General features: G+C 39.6%; 1 protein-coding gene across 1 annotated transcript in view; it reads right to left on the bottom strand.

Moving 5' to 3' along the window:
• CREB5 (cAMP responsive element binding protein 5) overlaps positions 1-22,635 on the bottom strand; it is a 212,335-nt gene that overhangs the window by 156,083 nt on the left and 33,617 nt on the right. The window contains exon 4 of the mRNA XM_026842837.1: positions 13,307-13,479. Coding sequence (XP_026698638.1) covers positions 13,307-13,479 — 173 coding nt within the window. The remainder of the gene's footprint in view (positions 1-13,306; positions 13,480-22,635) is intronic.

Consider the following 22,635-nt stretch of genomic DNA (forward strand, 5'->3'; position numbering starts at 1 on the left):
TTGTTGGTATGAGAGCACACACAGGGCGGGGGGCGGCAAAGACAACAGAGCAGCCAGCTCTACACAAGGAGCAGTGAAGAAAGCTGTTGTACACACAGACACATCAGGACAGCTGTTGGGGGAAATGTGCTGTATCCACTCAGGCTAGCAGTCGTGCTCCAGAGCCAGGAAGCCGGGCTCAGTTGCTGATAGCCAGGTGGCTCTGTGCCAAAAAGCAGAATGGCACGAGGTTTGCATTTCAGTGTCTTGGAGATACTAGGAAAGGGTTGGGGCCCTAGGAAGTTCTTCCTTCAGGAAAGAATATAACACAGACAAGATCTGTGGGCCTGATCACTCCCACCAATGCCAGGAAGACCTCCCAGAGTCCTAGAAAATCATTGTTACACAGCAAAAATGAGGAATCTGATCCATTGAGTGATCCTGGTGCTAAGCCAGTCATTTCGTTCCCTTTGGATGTAAACTGCATCACCTTCCTGAAGTTAGCTGCAGGACACAGGCACATTTGGCACTGTGCACCTCTAGCCAAGTCTTCTGGAGGCTTCAGGACTTTTGTTCAGTCTCTTTGTTCAGCAAATAGAGAAACCGAACACATACCAGTCTGCACCAGCTGAACGTCTGTTTGCTCCACACATAAAGCCTATCTAACACCAGTGAGTGTTTGTGAACAAAAAGCTGCACACACATCTATTGGTTTTAAGAAAAGGGACTGCAAATAAAACACCTATTTTCTTATCCTCACATACGCATGCTCTTATCATGCCAAGTATTTTAAATGTCAGCTCCTCAGGATTATCTCAGAGCTGTATGACCAATTCCTAAACTATGTGCATCAGTGGGAATATCTGTGGTTCCATAGCACATCCAAGCTCACCCCAAAACACTGCAAATAAAAGACTGTGGGTTTAGGATTGTTTTTTTAAACCAAACATTTATTTTAAAAGATAAGAAAATGGCTATTGTCACACTAAAAGCTGAAGACAAAATTACTATATATATATATGGTAGTTTTTAAATATATCACTCATTTATATTTCTTTAAGAGAAAAAAAAAATTTGGCTGTAGTTGCAATCAGTCTTAATTCATTCTTTATTGCTGCTCTGGTTCTGTGTTATTTGAGCTGGTTTAACTGTTAAAAGCGTTTCAAATGTTCACATGGTCTGCATTAGGTTACAGAAGAAAAGTAAGTACAGCCCACCAAATGTAACTTTCTGAAATGTAAACCACATGAATTTGATTTCTTTGTGGTACAACTTTAATTGGGTTCAGAGGTCTTTCAGTCTTACCTGTCTATCTGCTCTCTGATGGCCCAACCTGATAAAGCTAATATAAAGAATCTGCAAATGTGATCCAAACTGATTACCCTCAGTTACAGTACATGGCTTTATTCTTGACAGTAACAGCCCTTTAACATAGCTCATTTTTAGGCTGCAAGTTTGAAACCTGAAGCTACCATTGAACCGGGAGTGGAAATGTCACAACTTGTAGGAAAAGAGTATGTCCCCTCACAACTCTGCAAAAAATAGAGAACCGGAAGGAAAGAGAGCATCTAGGTGCAAACATAAGTGATCTCATATGCTAAAAAAACAACAGGAGCATGTGTACGTATGTATGCCTTGCCCTGTCACAGCAAATGTCAAAAGAGAGAATGCATCCAACACACAATTACATGATACGAAGCAACTGCAAACAGAAATTACAAGAGAGCCCAAAATCTTCAGAGATTGATCTTCAACTTATTTTGGATTGTTTTGGGGTTTTTTTTCTTTTGACAATACACTCTGTTGCCTTAATGACAATGACTCATTTACTCACCAACTCTCCTCTCTGATGCACCACACTGTGCCATATATATGCCTTCCTGGAGTGAAACAATACTGCTGCTTCCCATCCAGAAAAGCACATCATATCTCAGCAACAAGGAAGGCACTGTACAACAGGTATACTCATCTCATATTCTGTGACCCAACTTGTAAACAAAGACCTGTGTCAGCTTGTGGGAGCAGATCTGGAATTAAGCAGACAGCTCAGGAGAAATGTAGGGAGAAAGGGAGCAGCGTGCTGAAATACTACCAAGTCCCTTTGCCTGCATAGCTTGTTTTCTTGGTTTTGGAAGGCACAGCCTCAATTTTGAAAAAGTAGCATGAAAAAGATTCATAGAGCCCATACTTCTTGGGAAAAGACACCATAGAAAGGAACACTCAGCGACCCAGTAATAAAATAACAAAACCCAATATTGAAAATAACTAAAACTTCCTCTGCAATTCATAAATTTCATTCAAGTAAGTAAATCAGTAACAAGTAAAAACACTACAGGTCATCATCTAGTTCAGGCAAATTACATTCTCTTTTCCCCACTAGAAGACAAGAAAAAATAATAATTTGAGAGTCAGTGTATTAAATTTTGGGGGTTTAATATTTTTCATGCCATTGCCCCAAAGCTGTTGTTGCCTTTATCATTTTTATACAGTTCTATTACAGAGCACTGTTCTGTACTGGTAGAACAGTTCTCCTAAGTAATTTCCACCGGTGAACATATGAGCACTAACAAATGAGGTCCCTTAATTAGTTCCAGGCTTTTCCAATAAGCAGTGTTGGCAATACAGCTTTTAGCTCTCTGTCCGTCATACAAATAACAAGGCAGGGCCTGTAAACATGGCAAGGGTGTCTCTATTTTCCTGTTCCTATAATGGGCAAGCAGGAGGAGTAAGAAGGAAATGTATTCCTCACTGGTGGGTTTTTACTGTCAATGTGGAATAGTTACTTTGGCTTGGAGTCATTTACACCATCTTCAAGGACACATCTTACAACTTCCCAACTTGGTCATAAGGAAAATTGAATATTTCCAAGGATGTTTCCTCCAAAACAAAAATTGATATTTTTTTTTCCCCTTGAGGTTTGAAATGTGTTTTTTTGCTTTTGTTCTCAACCCCTGTTTTCTTTTATATATGGGTTTCTGCTTCCCTCTGCATTTATGGGTTCTGCTTGGGTCCAATACTGTTTCTAGCATTTGCTTTATAGGAGTTAGGGCCCCACAACCCTTGATGTTGCATTAACGTGCAACAAAAAGCTCCATGCTACTAGGCTGTGTACAGAAAAAGACCAGACTGGAAGGGACCCCAGCTTTCCCCACAGAGAAATATAGTTTCACTTGATGGCTTCTGGAATGAACTTTGCCTATTATGTTTTATATAGATTTTGAATAAATCCTCTGAGTCACGAATTTCTTATTGGAACAATAGAACTATATAGAGGCCAGGGGAAAATTTGGAAGCAAGTATGGATTTTCTTCCTTGTCATGGAGCCCAGAATCCATATCTTTCTCCACATCCATTTACTATGGCACAAAGGGAACTCACTGACTGCTTTCTTCCAGCTTTCTTTGCTACTTCACAGTAGAAATATTATTCTGCTTCCTATTTTATTTCCCCACAGATCAGAAACAATTCAAAGACACTCTAGGTCTCTTTCCTCTGGACCTGCAAAGGACTGTAGAGAAAAAAGAAATTAAAACAGACTAAAAAGGAAATTAATTGTAAAGAGGTAAAGTTTTCCACACGACTCTTCCATTTGGTGTATGTATTAACTGGCTCTGATTGTGTAATCTACTGACCACATATTTTCAGCATGGGCTTAGTTTAATACTTGTGCCATGTAACCTCAGACAAACAAAATCACTCAAAGCAAGCACAAACTGAGAAAAATAATAGGAAATTGGTTCAAATTTGGACTCATTTGTTTACCAGTTCCAGCTCATGCCTTCAAATGCTGTAGCAGTATTTCAACCAGGATCAGCCATCCATAACAGCCTGACCAACTGTTGAAGTTTAACAGACCTTCTTGTTGAATATCGAAAAACTTCTACTGCCTTTTGCCCACTTTCATAATGCTTATTTACATGTGCTGCCCAAAAAAGTTACATCAACAACTCGTAGGGATAATGAATTAATGAAGTCCAGAATATCCAAAGAGACATTCCTTCAGGCACATTAAGTCAGAAGTTCATCTATCCAGGAGCAGTTACCAGTAACAGCACCAAAACATTTGATGATAACACAAGATTTACCCATGAGTATGTCAGGAAAGCTTTCTGAATGCAGTTCTGCCCAGATGCTCCAGGAGAGCATCACCATTCAGATCTGAGCATGCCTTAAACATCTTCCTATGCAACACATGGGACAACCCTACTGCGTATTACAAGCCAGAGACATGTGGTATGAGAAACCATTTGCCAGAAAAGGAAGCTAGATATTCAACTGTAACTAGCACTTGCTTAAAAGTTCACAAGCCCCTCCAGACAGCACCTTACAGCTGAAGAGCAGTGGCATGGTTGCTCTATAGACACCAGAGACAACAGCCTATCTAAGATATGACAAGCAACATCTGCCATACAAGGACTAATATAAAGGGCAAATCTTCAATAATACATTGCATAAATGCCCAGCTACAGGTGTGAAAGTGGATGCTCACAGCAGTGTGAGCTTGAATCACAATCAGCTAAGATTTAAGCAACCTGGAAACCCAAATCATTACTCCTTAAGAAATTTCTCATTATGTTCTCTATTTGCATTCTTTTTAGGTCATCTTACTTTCAAAGGTAGGGTCATCCTGTCTTTGCCTGGGAAGTCACAGACATTTCTGTGAGGAAAAAAGAAAAATATATATTTAAAGACTTCCAGGCCCTGAAAAAAAAAAAAAAATGCTTAATGCTGGTAATGTTGAGAACAGAGCTCTAAATGAGCACTGAACCATCTTCATGGACAACTGTGAATTCCTCAACATATACAGTGATACCAGAAATGTCAGGTTATAGTTGAATCCACACCAAGGATCTTTAGGGTTTATTAGATGTACATAATCACTCTTAAAACTGCCATGAACTGAACAAATGGTTCAGAACAATTGCTCTGTGGAGAAGTCAGGATTAACATATCTGACTTCTAACTAGGTCTAGAAAATTTTAAGTTGCTTGAAGAAAACTTATAAAGAGCAAAACCTACTATTTTCATTGAAGAAATGATAGGACTAGGAGCATCAGAAAAAATTTTGTCTAGGATCATTTGATGCTAACCATGCTTTTTTTTTTTTTTTTAGTCTTACAAAAAAGAGCAAGAGATGAGGAGAACAAAGGTATAAAGACACAAGCAAGAAAAGGTAGAAAATGAGCAACAGGCACTTTTTAAAAAAATATATATTAAATGTTTGATATGTACACACTGTATTTCAATTTGTAGGGTTGAAAAGAATGTTGCTTTGAGCTCTTACATTACAGCACTGGTCAGCCTGGACGCTGTGGTAAAAGAATTAGATAAAAGTAATATAATATAAAACAGAATTCCCCAGGAAGTATATACAATTCTCTAAAGACTGTCAAATAAGCTAGGGATTTGGATTTCACTCATTTGGAGAATTGTCCACTGAAAACATTTTATTACTTCTCCAAGTTTTTATGGACCCTATCAGAGCAGCTGTGATCCACTTCACTTGCAGCAGAGGAAGCTGCTAATAGCTCAAAGATTGCCCCCTTCATTTCATAAACCAATTAGGACCTGAATCTTACAACTGGAGTAACACAACCCCTTCTTTTACTGGCAAAATTCCACTTCATTTATGTGACCTCAGAATAAATGTCCCTGTTGGCAGAATACAGATGCTCACAGCAGCAAATGTTTCTAAAACGCACTCTAATTTGTTTCTTCTTCCAAGGAACGCTCTTCCCGCACGCATCAAAATGAACACTTCTCAATCTACCTGCAGGTTCTGTCTAGACACCAGTTCCTCAGCAATTTTTTACTAAACATTGCTGAAAGAATTTAAAATTATGACTTACCGTGTAGAACTTTGCTAGAAGGTCTCAAAAATGACATAATTACTTAAATTCTTTTTGCCTTCTAAATCAAGCATCATTTCATCTGTTTAAAAGAAGTCATTTTGGTGATGTTGTCATCTCAGATTTATCTATACTTTTGTTTTAAATTGGTCTGTTTGGGGTTTTGTTCAAACAAGTATTTGGTCTGTCCATAAGTACAAATAAAACCATCTATATGCCTTACATGGGACCATACTGTACCACTGATTTCAAAAACTCATCAATTAACAGGGAGGCCTCCTTTTACAGGTGGTAAAATAGGATCTGTACACTCTACACATAGCCTATAATTTCTGTGTTTTTCCTGAGCTATTGTCATTGGTTTTCAGCCAGGTACCAGCTTAAAAAAAAAACAACACAACATTAACACTTTACTAACTTACAGTATGCTTTTATATCCCTTTGAAAGCATTCAAAAATACACTGGCAAGACAAGCCATGTAAAATTGAAGTGGGTTCTGTTCAGCATATCAATGCCAATTCCCTTACTGAAACAGATAAAAACATCACTTCTTAGCGAACAACTAAATTTTTATCGGAGATCTTTGCAGATAAAGTTTTTCACTTTTTACTCACTTGTTAAAGCCATTGTGCCACCCCTAGCAAACATTTAAGCCCCTCTCCGAACTGACATGGTGTGAGGCAACATCCCAAAGCTTGCTATTTCTCTGGAACTTGAAAATTATTCTCTTAAATAAAACCAAAAGAAGTAAATAATAGAAGAAAAACCCTTACACCAAACAAATTGTGTGAGTTAGTGTTTTACTGTGGCTTAGTTACCTGTCAAACAGGCTGACACTTGGATAAAACACATACTAGAATCATGCATCATGGCAAGTTAAGTGCAAACCTGTGATGAAGAGCAGAGCTATGCAATTCAGCTGTGCAGAGCTCTAATGATCACTCCTGGTCTAGGAAAGCTTGATCTGCCACATCAAACCCACTGCAACTCTGAGATCCTCTTCCATCCAAAAATGATTTTACATCTGTTTTAGTTCAAAGAGTCATATAAATCAGAAGCTCTGACTATAAATTTTGATAACACCTTTAAAGAAGATTTATACAGTGTATTTATATATGTGTATATATATATATATTTATCTCTATATATGGGAGGTACATAAGAGATTCCAACCACTAAAATTAGACAATCAATGCCATATCCTCCAACTTCTGTATATCATATTTAAGTCCTATTTATTACTTACTCTGATGTGAGAGCCAACCTACGCCTGTGAAAGCTTGGTATTTCTGTTCAGATACAGTCATGGGTGCAGTACACTATTCTGACCTTGATTTCCTATAGTTCTTGGGCAGGACGAGCTTTCCAGATCGGAAACATCATGATCTATTTATTAGAAACCACTTATATAAGAATTGGCTTGAGTGTGGTTTCATTGCCTATCTGAAACAACCATCAGGAGAGGGAGAAAGCTGATTTCTCTTCATAACTAAAGGCAGCAATCCTACTAAGAGTTAGTAGCTAGTGAGTCACACAATATCACTGACACTTTTTTTTGGTCGTCTTGCTGTGAACAAGCAACATTTCTAATAAGCTTAGGACTTTTGTCAAGTAGAAAGTATGAGGCATAAAATACTGCGTTCATTAATAAATTTAACCAACATGTGTAACAAGTGCATAACTTTCAGGGTAACAGTTGACTTCAAGTCAGATAAGAAACACACTGAACTGTCTCCATTCCTAGTTGTCAGGGTATTTATTACCCGGCTAATGATCCTCCTTCCAGTCCCCTGAAAGTCATCTTGATATATGTCAGTATTTTCCAATCCCTCCCTAGACCTTACAGTAAGAAAGACTTTTTGGGAAGGCACGGGAGTGTGTGGCTGGGGGTAGAAGAGATGTCATGAGCAATCACCCCTTTGTGCTGTGTCTGACACACAGACGGGTGCTGTTTGCTCTTTTTCTTCCTGACTTAGCAGTGTCAGGAGAGATTGAGTCAGCAGCTCCTGAACACGCTGATGCAAACAACAGGGGAGGATGGGGAGCAGGCAAGGCTTCCAAATGTCACACACAGAGCGGCACGGTCCAGTCTGCAGGTCAATGTGTAGACCTGGGCACCAGCTGGCTAAAAGGGATGAAACGGATTGAGAGGATCCATCTATCAGACTCCATTTTTTCCCCACATCACACTGTCTACTAGCTGTAAGCTATGAAACAAAATGTTTCTGTGAACGGCTCACTTAAAATATTTTCCTAAGTAATTCACCTGAGCTTCCCAGAGACTTGTGGCTACTGCGCACATGTGGCTTGATGGGTTTCCATGTAAGGTTGGCCAAGGTCAGTGTAGTAGAGGGGACTACAGAAAACATGTCTTAGCATAAACAGAAGAAAAAGAAGTAGAATCATCAAACAGGGCCTAAAGTCCAACTTTGAGTACAAAGAAAACAAATACTTGGACAGAACCACACTGTCAGATGTTCTCATTTCCCACCTCTCCCTTTTCCTCCCCTTCCAGTGGATGTTCTTAAATCCTGCGCAACCAAGGCTACAGAATGGACGTGATCAAATAATAGAGAAGTCATTTGATTCACCTCTCACTGCACATTTCTTCTCATCTCACAACATACTGTGGTGCTTCAGTTCAAATACATGAGTTGGAACAGAGGCTTTTATTCCAGGTTTCCTAGAAATGGAACTGGTCTTTTAATTTACTAAAAGCACATAATTCCACAGCTTCTTTAATGCCATGCACTCCTCCAATTTACCAGGAGCTTAAAGAGATACTTTCTCTAGCATGTGCAAACACCCTTCTGAGTTACCAGCCAATTCCAAGTGCCTTCCAGAACTGGCTGCATTATGGAAGGCTTTTTGCCTGTGAACATCTCTTATAGGAGTCTTTTCTCTTTCCTCAAGCTATAAAGGAAGATAGCAGGATACTCTGAGAACACAACCAGTAGCTGCAGTCTCAGATAGCTTGCTGCTGTGGTAAAACTCCTGTGTTTGCCACAGAGGAGTTCTGTCCTTCTGCCACCTTATTTCCCTCAGATTAAGACTATATCTGAGAATTTTTTTCATTGTCCAAATCTCCAAGGCCAGTCACAACAAGTCTGCTCCTCATTGTGTCACCAAACCTCTGTTGGTCTCATTACATGCAGTTTTCATGACCACACCATTTCCCATGCCCCTCTGTTTGGAAAGCATTCAACCCCTTGAAAATGTGATAATCTGAAAGCAGAGAGAGACGTATGGCATCTGAGAGGGGAGAGGAACAGGAAGGAAATGCATAGGTGTTAAAATGAATGCTGCATGTGGGGACTGAAAGGCTGTCCTCCCATTGATACCATGATTCTTCAGTACATACAGGCACCAGAGGCATCTTCCAAACCCCTTTTGTTGCCTCCTCCTACCTGCTTGCATTTCACCAAATGTGGTTGCAATTTTTTCCTTCTGATGCTGTGCCAGAAGACCATCTTATCTTGATTAAAATGCTCTACAACACTTTGAAAACAGATAATCTACATCACATGGTCAGCGCTCTATGTCCACTTTGGAGCCTGAGTTCACTGAAACTGGACTCATGTCTCCCTCTCTATTACAGTACAACATTAACAACTTGCTGGTTCTGTGACAACCCTCAGTCATTCTGTGTTCCCTTGCAGCTACAGAGCTGTACCAGTGAGTTTCAAGCTGGAATAATTACTAGTTAGGTTTGCTACTACTTTGAAAAACAGAAGCAGGTTACTTTCTTCAGGAATGCTAAGCTGTTAGGCTGCAGCCACCTACAGTCTTTGCTGGTCTGAAAAAGACATCTTACCTAGCAAAAGATGTGCCCAGATAAAGCAACCAGAGTACTGTGTTGTCACCAATTTGTCTGACCATAATTTTCACATACCTTGCTGAATACTCAGTCACCGAAAAAACTGAGTTATTTAAAAAAATAAGACAAACACTGCTATTGTACAGCCTAGTTCAGAGTCCCATATCTTCAGCTGATTCAGCTTATCTGCCTTTCTATACCTTTGACAAATGTATGTCTTGTATCATTTTTTCTCCCCTTCCTCCATATGCCTTACTGCTTTTCCTCCATGTATCTTATCTCTAAATGATGTGCTATTAATCAGCCAAAGACACCCTTCATTGCTAAGTGTTCCTCAACTGATTTTTCATCAGCGCAAGTAGTTACTAGTTACAGCATTCCTCCCACATGCTAAAGGCGTGGGGGGGAGGGAGGAGGGATGACAAGAAGGTTAGAGACTGCCTCACAACATAAATACTATCTGGGACCTTGATACCAACCCGCCAGTTTACTGTAATGATAATGTTGCTGTTTGTTCTCAACCAAGGCACATGGTAGGAAGAAAGTGGGACTGCATCCTGTCTTTTTTTTAAAGTTATTAACCTTCATGCTCTTCCTTTTTCTGATTAATCTGGCTGGATGCCTGTTCAGTAGTAGATGAAGCTTAATACCTGAAACAATGTGTGTATATACACTGTGCCAGTAAGGCTTGCCCAACAATGCTCATTCGTTCATGTTTTCCCATGCCTTGTGTCAATATCTCCTTTTATATGCAGGCCCCCAGAGCCAGAGTAGGGGATTGGAAAAAAGAGAGGCATGGAGGGAGGGAGAGGCATGGAGGGAGAGGGAGGAAAAAAAGGAGAGAAGAAAGTAGGGAAAAATTACTTCCCTTGGGAATGTCAGCTGCTGTGAACTCACCCACTCCTCACCATGAAACAAGCTGTGTGCGGGCACAGGTGGGTCCCATTCTCTGTTACTAGAGCACAGCCCACAAGCAGGGTCTAAATGAAGACTTTCATTGCTGTTCCCTGTTTTCATTGGAGTAAGGCCATCACAAACATTTGCAGGTGGCTTGGCCACAGTCTGACACTAAAATATTTGTGGTTGTGATAAAAATCAGAATATTGCTACAAGATGGTTCCATATAACCTTTAGGGCTTGATCCTGCTCTTACAGAACTCAGAGTTTTACCCAGTTGCTCTCTGCTGGTTTTATTGCTCATGAAACAGCATATTCCCTGGCACGATTCTCCATGGTAAGGACTCATCTACCCTTTGGGGCAGCTTCAGATGTTTAAAAAAAAAAAAAAAAAAAGGGGGGGGGGGGGAAACTCAACCCAAAACCACTGATTTGAGCACCTTAGAATTTGGGCTTGTTAAAAAGCTGAACCATCTCAACTTTGTAAGGCCAAACCAAACCCACCAAACTTTGCAGAACTCAAACATTTTCCAAGTCCGACTGGATTTTTCTTCAGTTGCCTAATATCAAAAACATTGTCCAGTCTGTATTCCTCGTGAACGACTTTTGGATATAATTCTTAGCACATTTAGAAGGATAAGATGAAGATAAATGAAAATGACAAGATACGTTCTTTGAATAAATAAAACAGGCACCACAGGGAAAAGACTGAAGGAAAAGAAGACAAACAAGGATGCTCACCACTTTGGCAAGTAGATGAAGTCAAAAATGCAGCAATTATCTCCTAGGACACACCATGAACAAAAAACAAAACCTCCTAGGAAGTTGGAAGAATGGGGAACAGAGTATGCTGGAGGTCACACCATAAGTCTCATTCACACACCAAGTCACATAGAGACTAAAACGCTGACAATTGCCTCCTAATAGAGCAGCTTTAGACTCAGGAAACATGTGATTTAATCACAGGGGAGAATTAAGATATGTCATGACAAAGTTTCCCAAATGACACACCACTGACTAGGAAATAGGCCTTTTTATCCTCAAGCCCTCCAACTTTGGAGATTCTAATCACCATGGCCCCGAACCAACGCAAACCTAAAACCTGACTGACAGGGTCTTGCAAAACCACATGCAATTTTTTCTCATTATATAGAAACAATTGTTTGGAAGCCAAGTACAGTCCCATATAAAACACCTCACCACTGGGTATTAAAAGTTGTTTGGGGTTTTTTTTTGGTTTTAATTAGGATCATAATTACCACTAGACTTATTAAGTCACAATTTGAGCAGAGGCTTAATCATCCTTAACCCAAATAATGGCATCAGCTGTTTTTCTTTCTAAAACTGAAAAGGAAACTGTTTCTTCCTCCCTCCCTCTCCCACAGTCCCCTGTCCTTGAGCAGAAAGGGACATATATGAAGACAACAGCTTTCTTGGATTCACAGGCAAACAGTTCTGCACATGAAATCTTGGTAAACACAGTGGTTTTGTCAATATATAATATATACAAAGGCACATCTATCAAATATGTTTACCTGACCCATACTATCAGATTTGTATATTAAGAACCAAATCCTGAAATAGTAGTAAAAAAGAAAATAGAGGAGCTTTGCCAGGGGCACAAAACTGGGGCAGGGGAGGAAATCCATGTCCTGTGCATGGCCCTTACAGAGCAGTCAGTAACACGGACCATCCCTGCTACCATGGAATTGAGAGATGGAGAGCCTGTGGTCTACATCCTCCCCCAGCCGTCAAGAATCTTGAAAGAAAACTCATGAACTGGTTTTTGAGTTTTCAGTACCAGGATTTCACTTTTTGATTTTACTCTGAAGAGACTGCAAGTTGCTCATCAATTATTTAGACAATGACTGGGGACAGAGACTGCTTCTGCACTTATCATATAATAGATGTGACCAAATTACAAATGACAGATAATGAATCTAGGCTGCTGCTGCTGCTTTCTGAGTTCACTGATATATCTTTTTATCCATATGTTTTCATGCATGAAACCCCCCAAATTCTTAAGAGTTGTGTGATGAAAAACTGTACCCTCAAACCATCTGGGCAGTTTTTCTGTAATTAAAAACAAGTTATTGTGACTTATGAGTACCTCATGTTTGCTGGAAGTAACCAAGTGTAAAAAACCATGGATATTTCTGTTCACACAGTTCTCCAAACATGAGCACACAATTGGCATTCAAGCCAATACAATAAGCATCCATACCCCCAATTTATGGGAATAAATATGGATCCATCATCACAAATTGAGCAACTGTTCACCGAGGTCTCTGTGCCAAACTCCATTTATCTTGATAGTCTTTTAATTTTGTCTTCTAACATTCCTCAGTTAAACAGAGTACATAGGAAATAGCCCAATCCCACTGAGCACCCAGAATTCCCGTTGAAGGAAGCAAAAGGATCAGCTTCAGAAATACCTTCTCTTTCTTCCCTGAGCAGTTATAGAAACACCACGAACTTTGACTGTAAGCAGATAAAACCAAAAAAATAGGATGGAGAAAGCAGGACTTCCCTGCAAGTACAGCATTCTGCCCCTCTTGAACCAAAGTGCCAGGTCTGGAGTTCATGCAGTAACCTGCCCATTCCCCTGCAGCCTGCAACACATGCTGCAGGGGTCCTTGCCACATGCCAGCAGCATCAAGTGCAAACTCCATAACCTCAAGAACCACAGGGACAACATCTGGTCCTGCATGCAGATGCTAGAGCCAGAGACCTGGAGAAATGAGGAAATGGAAATGGACTCACCCAATCTGTCGATTTGTGGAAGGTGCTTGTGTAATGACTGAACTGGACTGTGGAGATGGCATGGCTTGTTGAATCACAACGCTAGTGTCATGGTTTGGCATCCTTGTATTTGTCAGCTGGTGAGATCCAGGTCCTGCCATTGCTCCTCCAACTGTGTTATGCATGGAGATATTCTGTGAAAAGAAGGGAAATGGGAGATGGTGGAGGAAAATGAAAAAGAAATGAAACGAGAAATAATGTCTTACCTCAGTTTTCTGTTCTATAGGAATACAATTAGAAATCCGAAAATATCAGCAATATGAAAAGTTACGGGCTCCTGATAAATCCCAAGTCAATAGATCTTATTGTAACTAACAATGATAAAGAAATGAAAAATAAGTATTTACTTTTATGGGGCAATATACATGGAAAAATACCTGCTAGCTGACTAATCACTCTTCTGTGATTCTGACTTGTGATTTATGATGGGGATATTTAGCACATATTCTCCTAACTGAAGACGATACATATTTTGTTTGAAAACTACTTCTGTGGTGAGTGCAGGGCACCTTGATTTACTACATGGGTTGTTTACTGTGTACTACGTCTGCTTAGACTGACAAGCACATCAAGTTTTATAGTCCCATAGTAGCAAACAGTACACAGTACATCACAAAACAGCCATTTTCATTAGACTCCATATATTTTGTAGAGTTATAATATCCCAGAGGCCTAGAATAATAACACTGTATTTGCACATACATAACCTTTTCTTCAGGTAACTTGGAGCCCTTAAAAAGTTCTTTAAAAAAAAAAAAAATCACAGATAACTCGTATCCACAGTGAGAACAAGCCATGAGAGATCAGGATATTACTAAGGAAGGAACCATGGAATAAAACTTCTCTCCTGTTATGCCTGCACACACAATACACACTGCTGCTAAACCGCAGGGTTTGACTTGGCCCGCGTTTAAAAACAAACAAAACTCTCAAGCCAGAGATAACCCACAGTGTATACATATGAAAAATATGGTAACCTTGAGAGCATTATTTTTCCTATCAGGCATCAACGTGTGGATTGTTAGCAGTAAGAGGAAAATAAACTTTCCATTGTCACCTCATGCTAGACTGAGGAAAAGGAAAAAAAAAAAAAACCTTTACATGCACACTCTGCCACCAAGATTCATGCAAAGCATCTTTCTGACCACTGCAATACTCAGGATTGAAAATTAAATTTCATTCAAAATTCCAATTTATCTAGGAAACATATAAAACCTGCAAAATAATGATAGATAAAGCTGGTAAGAAAGAAAGCTCAGAGCTCTGATCAAATGTGGAGGAGAGGCAGACAACATGGTGAATCCCAGACCTAAAAGAAAGATTGCATTCTGAACCAAAACAAGAGGAAACCCTTTAGATGACATTCCTCATGGAAAAGGAGCCAATAATTAGATGACTCGCACTGAAGGCCTTAGCTGTCACCCCTCTGTCTCCCAATTCTTATATATTTCAGGTGATCTCCCAGGGTAGTGTAGACACAGGGATCTCTGTTTCTTTTACAGGAGTTGTTCCAGTCCTCATAAACGCATAAAGAGGCAGAGGTGCTGCCTATAGCTGCATGGTTAGACCACTCACCCAGTATGAAGAAGACCCAGCTCTAAGTTCCTCTTCCAGTAAATAATTTACACAGTATGAATCAGGTCCAGCAGCTCCACTATTCACTTAGGAGCATGGATTGCAAGAAGACGACAGACCAAGGACTTTAATTGTATTTTTTCAAAGCCCAGTACTATGTCATGACCATCAGGCAATAAGAGAGAATAACCTTAGATATATGGAATCTTTTCCAAAAGGAGTTCTTCCTCATCTACCACATTTCTATTAAAATGTCACTTCTTCAATAGATGTTTTCTGTTAAAAAAAAAAACAAACCACCACACACAAAAAACCAACCAAACAAAAAAAAACAACAAAAGAGCTAAATCTAGTTCAGGATCCAAAACTGCACTGACTTTTTTGATCATGCAAAACCAGGTCTAACATCCATCCATCTGCAAGTAAATCTTTTAGTGCTATCACTTCTTAAAGCTTCTCCATTATATTGTGTGTGTTTCAATTAAAACATATCAATATGTGATAGGTACTTGTTTCAAAGTTCACCCTCATTTAATTTCTCCTTTATACTGCCTCCACAGTTTTTGAGTACTTCCAGATATTTCTGTACTGCCCATTTTTCCTTCAGTAGTATGTTTATTAGAGCAAATATTAAATTGCAAGACGGGTATACAGTATTTGTACTTCTGGGTCCATAGGGGAGCGGCAAAGAAGAAAAGCATCAGTCACCCACAGTGAGTTTACTCTGCAGTGCTGCAAACCACCACTTGCCACTGCCAGCAGAGATCTTCTGCCTGCACATGCCTGCCTTGCTTCCAAAGAGAGCTGCCTGCACAAAGCCAGATCACTGGCATGAAACCGTCCAGGATTCAGAAAGCCTTTCTCTTGATTACAGATTTCAGACCGCTGATGGCCAAGAGCTACAGAACACTGATCTGCTACATGGGAGGATCTTCAAAGACAGTGCCGTGAGTCCAGGAGGTCTGGAAAGGGACAGGATGTAAATGCATCACAAGCTTTAGGCAAGTGGTACCACAGTACTTGCCCAAATTTTGACTGGATTTTGTTATACCACCACACAGCAGAACTTAAAAGATTTAATATAAGATTCCTGTGTTCCCAGATTCAGTATTTCAATTTTCTTCTCTTTCCCTTTTCTCCTGTAATCCCAGACCTCTCTAAGGTACAAATGGTATGAATTGTGATGGGCATGAAAAGTTCTGTTTGCACATAAGACCTTGTAATAATTAACTTACATGCATATACTTGTAACACTGTTTCAAGGTTTTAACAATTTCCAATAAACTGTATCATTTCGGTAAGTAGGATGAATATAAAATGCATGGAAAGCAAAACCAAGGAAAACCTGTCAATGCATCCAGATGTCAATTTTTCTGGGTAATGCAGGCACTGTTGTTGGGCAGGAACTGTACCTTTATACTACGCTGCCAAGAGAAAGCCTAAGATTTCCCAACAAAATGTCAAACTCAGCATGACGCTCACATTCATAAGAAAAGGATTTGGCAATCTCAGAATAATTTACATTTGTGAGATGCTTGTGAATTTACAGAGAAGTTCAAGCAAGTTCATACTTAATGACAATGCCTATGCTTTGAGAGACAGCAGCAGTGTAATGCACAATAGATCCTGACACTAAGCCTATCTGATCTATTCTAGCCATATGCATCACAACGTGCAGAATGACTGTATCACCAGCACAGCAAGACTAGGCTTGTTGCATGCGTGTTGCAGTCTTCAGAACTCCCAAAATGGCCTTGCTGTGTTGAGCTCTGCACCTGACTATGAACGGATCTGGACAGAGTCTTAATGAGCTCCTTGCAGACTCAACTTTGGGCCTTTATAGAAACAGAAAAATTCAGAAACATTGGCCGAAACTGAAACCTTCACTTTATTGTTGAACTGTTATTTGGCTAGGCTGCTTCTAGCTCTACTTTTAAGGAGTTCTGCATGCTCTTCCACCAGGGATCCATGAAGAATATCTCACTTTGACTCCCCTTTTCATTCTCCTCCAGCTCTTAAACCAATGGTTAAGATTAATTGATACTAGGTGGGGAGCTCCCAGCACTCCAACTCAGAGTAGTCGTCAACAGAAGCAATGACGTGGACAGAGCTCTCACTCTGCTTTTAACACTCCCCAGACCTGCCCATACTGTGGGAGAGTATGACACACACTCAGAGTTTTCTTCAAAGATCTTCACAACTGTCCTTCAGCATTAGAAGAGGGCATATGAGCTTATTATTATTACCTATTTTATTAAACTGAACCTATATGTTCACACAGGGAACAGGCCACCCGCATGCCAGGAGCTGTAGAGACATGAAAGACATACCCTGCCCTTAAGATTCATTTAATGGATCGTAATTAAGATCCAATAAATTAAGAGGAATTTATTTCCTCTAGGACTAAATTTCATCGTCATCAGAGTTCCCAGTCACTCCCACTGAAGCAGAAACCAGGATTATAACACTGAGGAGCTTTTATAGAAATGCTCCCTTCGCCCATTGCTCATACTGTACTCTCCGCAATATTTAACATCAAAATAAATAAAAAAAAGAACAAGACATATTCACAAACTGCTTTTAAATCAATGTGCTCACTCTCAACCTTTCCAGCTGCAAGAGGAAAGGGAAGAGATCATCATCAGTTTGACTGCTCCCCAGTTACACTGTATTCCCTATTTTAGCTTCAGATTTTCAAGAAAACATTTGAGCATTTTTCTCCCACATGCAACCATTTAACTTTGGATAGGCAACACACTTCTTTTTTCTAAAGGCTAAAAACTTCTTGAAGTCATGCTTCCATGTTCTGGTGGAGAGGATTACACATCACTCCACAAGAACACACACCCTGTTGGCAAGCACAGCAGAGAACTGACGGCTCCACAGACACAGGAGAAATACACCCCATGACTCCAGACAGTCACCATTTCCACTAAAGCACGGTTCTTCCAGAGAAACACCCATCCATGTCACACAGCACCACCTGTATCACACATCTCCATCTACTGAAGGCAAAGGATGAAGAGGGATCCATCCTTTTTGATCCATTGTAATATTCTGAGTTTCAAGCAGAGGTTGTTTATGATTTTAAACTATGAGAGCCAGTTTCTGAACCAAAGCCAGCTTATATTTTCTTACTATTCTTTTTTTAATTCTGAGGTTTAATGAAAATTGCAAATACTTGTTTTACACAAAGACTCGTTCAGGATTGTTCTGAGTGAGCTTTTAGATCAATAGACCTGTCACCTATAGCCAATTGTACATAAATATATTCTCCAGACTATTATATAAATTTTAAAGTCAGGACATATTTGCCATGAAAAAAATGAGAGAAAATCCAATTCATCTAAACAAAGACAAAAGCACTTTTTTTGCATTTTTTTGTTTCCTGCAAAAAAATCATCTAACTATATTTTCCTAAGCAGGAACTTTAAATATTTTTCAAATAATTCAAGAGAAAAGACATGAACTTAAAAAAATAAAGATAGAAATCAAATACACAGCAATATTTTTGAATGTATATAGCCTGACCTACCAATTAATATATTTTAACAAGATGAATATTCTAAGATGCTCCACATTCAGGCATTTTACAATTTATGGGGAAAGAAAACATATATTTCTAGCCTAAAGTCTTCTAGAAGGTCTATAGACACACAGCATTCAGGGAAACCAAGATACACATTTAAATGGCAACTACATCTGCACTTTTAAGAACTGTTCAGAAGCATCTTGCCTGATTATGGAGATCATAACTTCACACTATATATAATACACACATGAGTGGAAGCCACCGGTGACATACTCACCCACTGCACATGCTGCTTACACAACCAAAGAACCTGCTGGCTTAAAAACTTGGAAGATGTTGTAAAGAAAATTATAGACCAGATGTGGCAAATAATGGCAGGCTTCAAAAATATTTTAATTGTATACAATCTCCATTGAAATTACTGAGCTTCTATGAATTGTCTTCTGATGGAAGAAGATCATCTCAAAACAGAAGTTATCAAATCTCTCCAGAAACAGCATCAACTCATTTATTCTTTCATTATTCAGATCAATGTATAAGGAAAATGCCCTCACATCAGCCCATCACAACTGTTTCATCTGTTACTAGAATACAACATCTAAACTGCCATAAGCACAGAACTAAGCTTGCTGTCCACCCAAGGCCAGCAAACAGCAGAGCTGCTAGGGAAAAAAGACAGAGATAAAAAATGAATCAGATTACTAATGCAGTTGAACGATTACAGGAAAAAGAAAGTCTATTACAAAGATTTAAATTTAAAGGGAAAAAAAAAAAAAAAGGAAAAAGTTCCATTATGCGAGAGATGGGAGAGCATAAACTTGGTGGAGACTGAAATGCAATACTTTTTCTTTTTTTAAACTGTAAGAGCTGTATAGCTTGAATGAGAAAAAGCACTAAAGGAGAAAAAACAATACAGAAAATAACTGCTGGAAAATGCCGTGTAGTAACGTTAAGCATAGGGACAAAGCACTAGGAAGATCTTACTGCAGACTACTAAAATCCATTTAACTCCCTTACATAGCGAGAGGTATGAAGTCACTGAACGAGGTTGACACATAAAAATACAGAACTGATGCCAAAGGATGTATTCCTTAAAACATTTCAAAGAAAGGTAAGTGCTCACTTAACATCTACCAGATAAAAATGGCACATTAAAGAAAACAGCAGGCATGATATATCACAGAATGCAGAAGGACTCCTCCCTGCCCTCAGGCCCCATCTAACGTCTGCCCCTGAACTGGACACAGCTAGCTAGCCACACAATGCTGGAGACTCAAAGGCTGGGAGCGGTAAAGGTATATCGGACTTCTTGAACCCTTGGCACCACTGCTCAGTCAAATGTTATCAACCTCATCTCCTTAGGGTAAAAATGTAAAGAAAAGTTAAACTCCATACTCAAAAATAACAAGTAATGATAGGCAGATGGGGGAAGAAGGGAAACATTGCTCTCACTGAAATCATAAAGCTTTGAATCTGTACTTATCAGTCTCAGCCACTGGTTTCCAATTTTTTGGATCACAGACCTCTGTCAACCCTCTGAATTTCTCACAGAGCACTCTGTGCTCTTATCATAAATTGTGTAATTAAGGCAAGATGGTTCCACAGACCAGCTGCAGATGACTTACCACAACTTTGCGACCACCAGCAGTTCACCGACCTGAGTTTAACTGCTGCCCAAATACTGCTTCAGAGCACCATGACTAGAATTTCTCGACAAAAAAAAAGATAGCATTTCTAAAGGTACCTGGGGACTTGAGTAGTCCAAGTCCTTTTCTTCAAAATGTCTTCAGTCTTTTGGGGCCTTAGTGAAGAACTACTGTTAAGTAATAGATCAGACTTCTGTACTGGGGCTGGCAGGAACTTCGCAAAATTTTATCCTAAATATCTATGCTGGAACATGCAAGTAAAGTGTCTTTTTATTTTAAATTAGGATGGATTATTCTTAAATGTAGACATGGTGGTGGCTCCTGAAGAGGCATAAACAAAAAAAAATCTTTTTGTCTTGTTTTCTTTCAATAGCTGTTACTATGTTATCAGAAAAACTTTCTGAGATACACTGAATGAAACCTCAAGCCTGCTAATCTCCAGCAAACTATGTGGTGCTGCTAAGAAGCATGGCACAAGACACAGGACAGACATATGAAGTGCTAAGCCAGGTATAAGCCATCTCAAGGCTGCAGCAGTCACCACCATAACTCGAAGTCCAAAGGGCCCATTTATGCGCTACTAATCCTCTTAAGGCCGTTGCCTGAAGGGTGACAACCCTGCACAAAATCTCCACATCACAGCTCGTGCTGTGGGCCAACCTTTGACATGCCTCCACTTGGCCTCTGCCCCTTGAGTACCCACAGTGCAGAGTCACCTCTTCTGGTCTCTGCCTTGCACCTTCTGGGCAAAAATGCACATTAATTCCCTCCAGGGTCAAGTTAAGCCTCCCTGCCTGTCCTCTGCTTCGGCTGCTGGTTTAAGCACATGCTCTGACCTCTCCGATACTATGAACAAAATGCAGGAGATTTAGAAGTTTTGGTCTTTTATCAATTTTTGTGACATGATCTAATTACAGACATTCAGTGGTGCCCTCTAATTACCAGTAGAAATGAATACTGAAAGATGACCCTTGTCTTCCACAACTCCCTCCCCTCTTCCCCCACTACCCTCCTCATGCCCTTTTCATGTCTGTCCAGACTATACTTTTGACATGTGAAGCCTTCTTTAAATACACAGTAAGTAATATATGGTATGTACCAGATGTACCCATGATAAACCATTTACTAGGGGAAAGGGAAAAAAAGTAATGTAGAGGAAATGCAGTATTTTAAAGGAGAAGGAAATTTTGAAAGACTGGTCTCACCAGAGTTTGAGAGGAAATAGCTTCTCTATGGGAAAAGATGACATCAGATTGCATGCTTATGTCTTGAAGTTTCCTAGAGATATCTCCCATTTTCCTCAGGGTTGCTTGTTTCATACACAATTACTTGCCCGATATAGCCATTTAAGCAACGTTTAGGCACAGAGCTGCTTCTGTTCAAATAAACATCAGTAACACTAAGTGTGCATAGCCCAGTTCTCAGGGTCACTCAGGGTGTTTTGCACTGCTACTACCACACTACATCCTGCTAATCAGGAGGCTGCAAAATAGGGGGAGCACAACTGGCTGCCTGGCTCTACCCAGTTCTGTCGTACTTCATGCAAAAGCCATAAACTGACTATTTCGTTTCATCCAAGTTGCCTATTGTGACATTTATAAACAGGAATCTGGCAGCATGTCAATGGTGCAAACTGATTTCCTTTTCTAAATACAATTTTAAAAAGCAAATAAACAAGGTTATGCCTGCTAATGAAACATTATATGCCATGCTGGAGCTAGTTTTTCTCAAATGTATTCTCTAGAGCAGATGGAACACCAATAAACACAAAACAACAAACCCTTTTATAAAAAGCATGTTTATAAGAAAATACATTCTCCATAGAACTTTGTCTAAGGAAAAACTGGCTTATATCTGTAGTGTTATCTTGGGGACCCAATTATGGTCCCATTAGACTGCTGTAAACAAGGGAGCTTGCCATGAATTTCAAATGGAGAAGCGCTAGTAAGAAACTTGAAAAGGAAGAAAAGAGATTTGCCAGTATACTTACTAGGTGTAATTCCTAGAGGCCCTAGTTGAAATCAAGGCCTTATTGTGTTAAAATCTGTATAGACACATTGATGGACTACACTTGCCCACAAGCCTTAGAGTCCAGAGACAAAGCAAGGAAAGTGGAAGGAAGAAAGAGAGAAAAGATATTTGTGTAGCCAAAAATCAGGACTCAATGGAAGGGGTCTTTTTTCCAAGTCCTGTGTCTTATCTTCTATTTTGCACTGTTTCATCTAATACTTATATACGAATTCAGAAAACCGGGAAACTTTACATTAAAAAAAACCCAACAGAAAAGCACAGTATTATAAGCTCTACTCTGAGTTTTTTCCAGAACTATCATTTCAGACAGAAATGAACGTACAAAGTGGGTACTCAAAAAACCTTCTCAAAGTAGGTGCATGTCAACTTTTGCAGGACAAGCAATTAGACATCCAAAAGCAGCTGCCAGATCTGGAGGCCAGTCAGAGGGTAGTTGAAAACCTGGCTTTCCTTTCTTTATTGTAAGGAGTTTTGTTTTTACCCATCATGAAACAGAAAAATTGACA

The sequence above is a fragment of the Athene cunicularia genome, assembly GCF_003259725.1.
Source record: "Athene cunicularia isolate RWA chromosome 2 unlocalized genomic scaffold, athCun1 chr2_part1, whole genome shotgun sequence".
Taxonomy (NCBI): domain Eukaryota; kingdom Metazoa; phylum Chordata; class Aves; order Strigiformes; family Strigidae; genus Athene; species Athene cunicularia.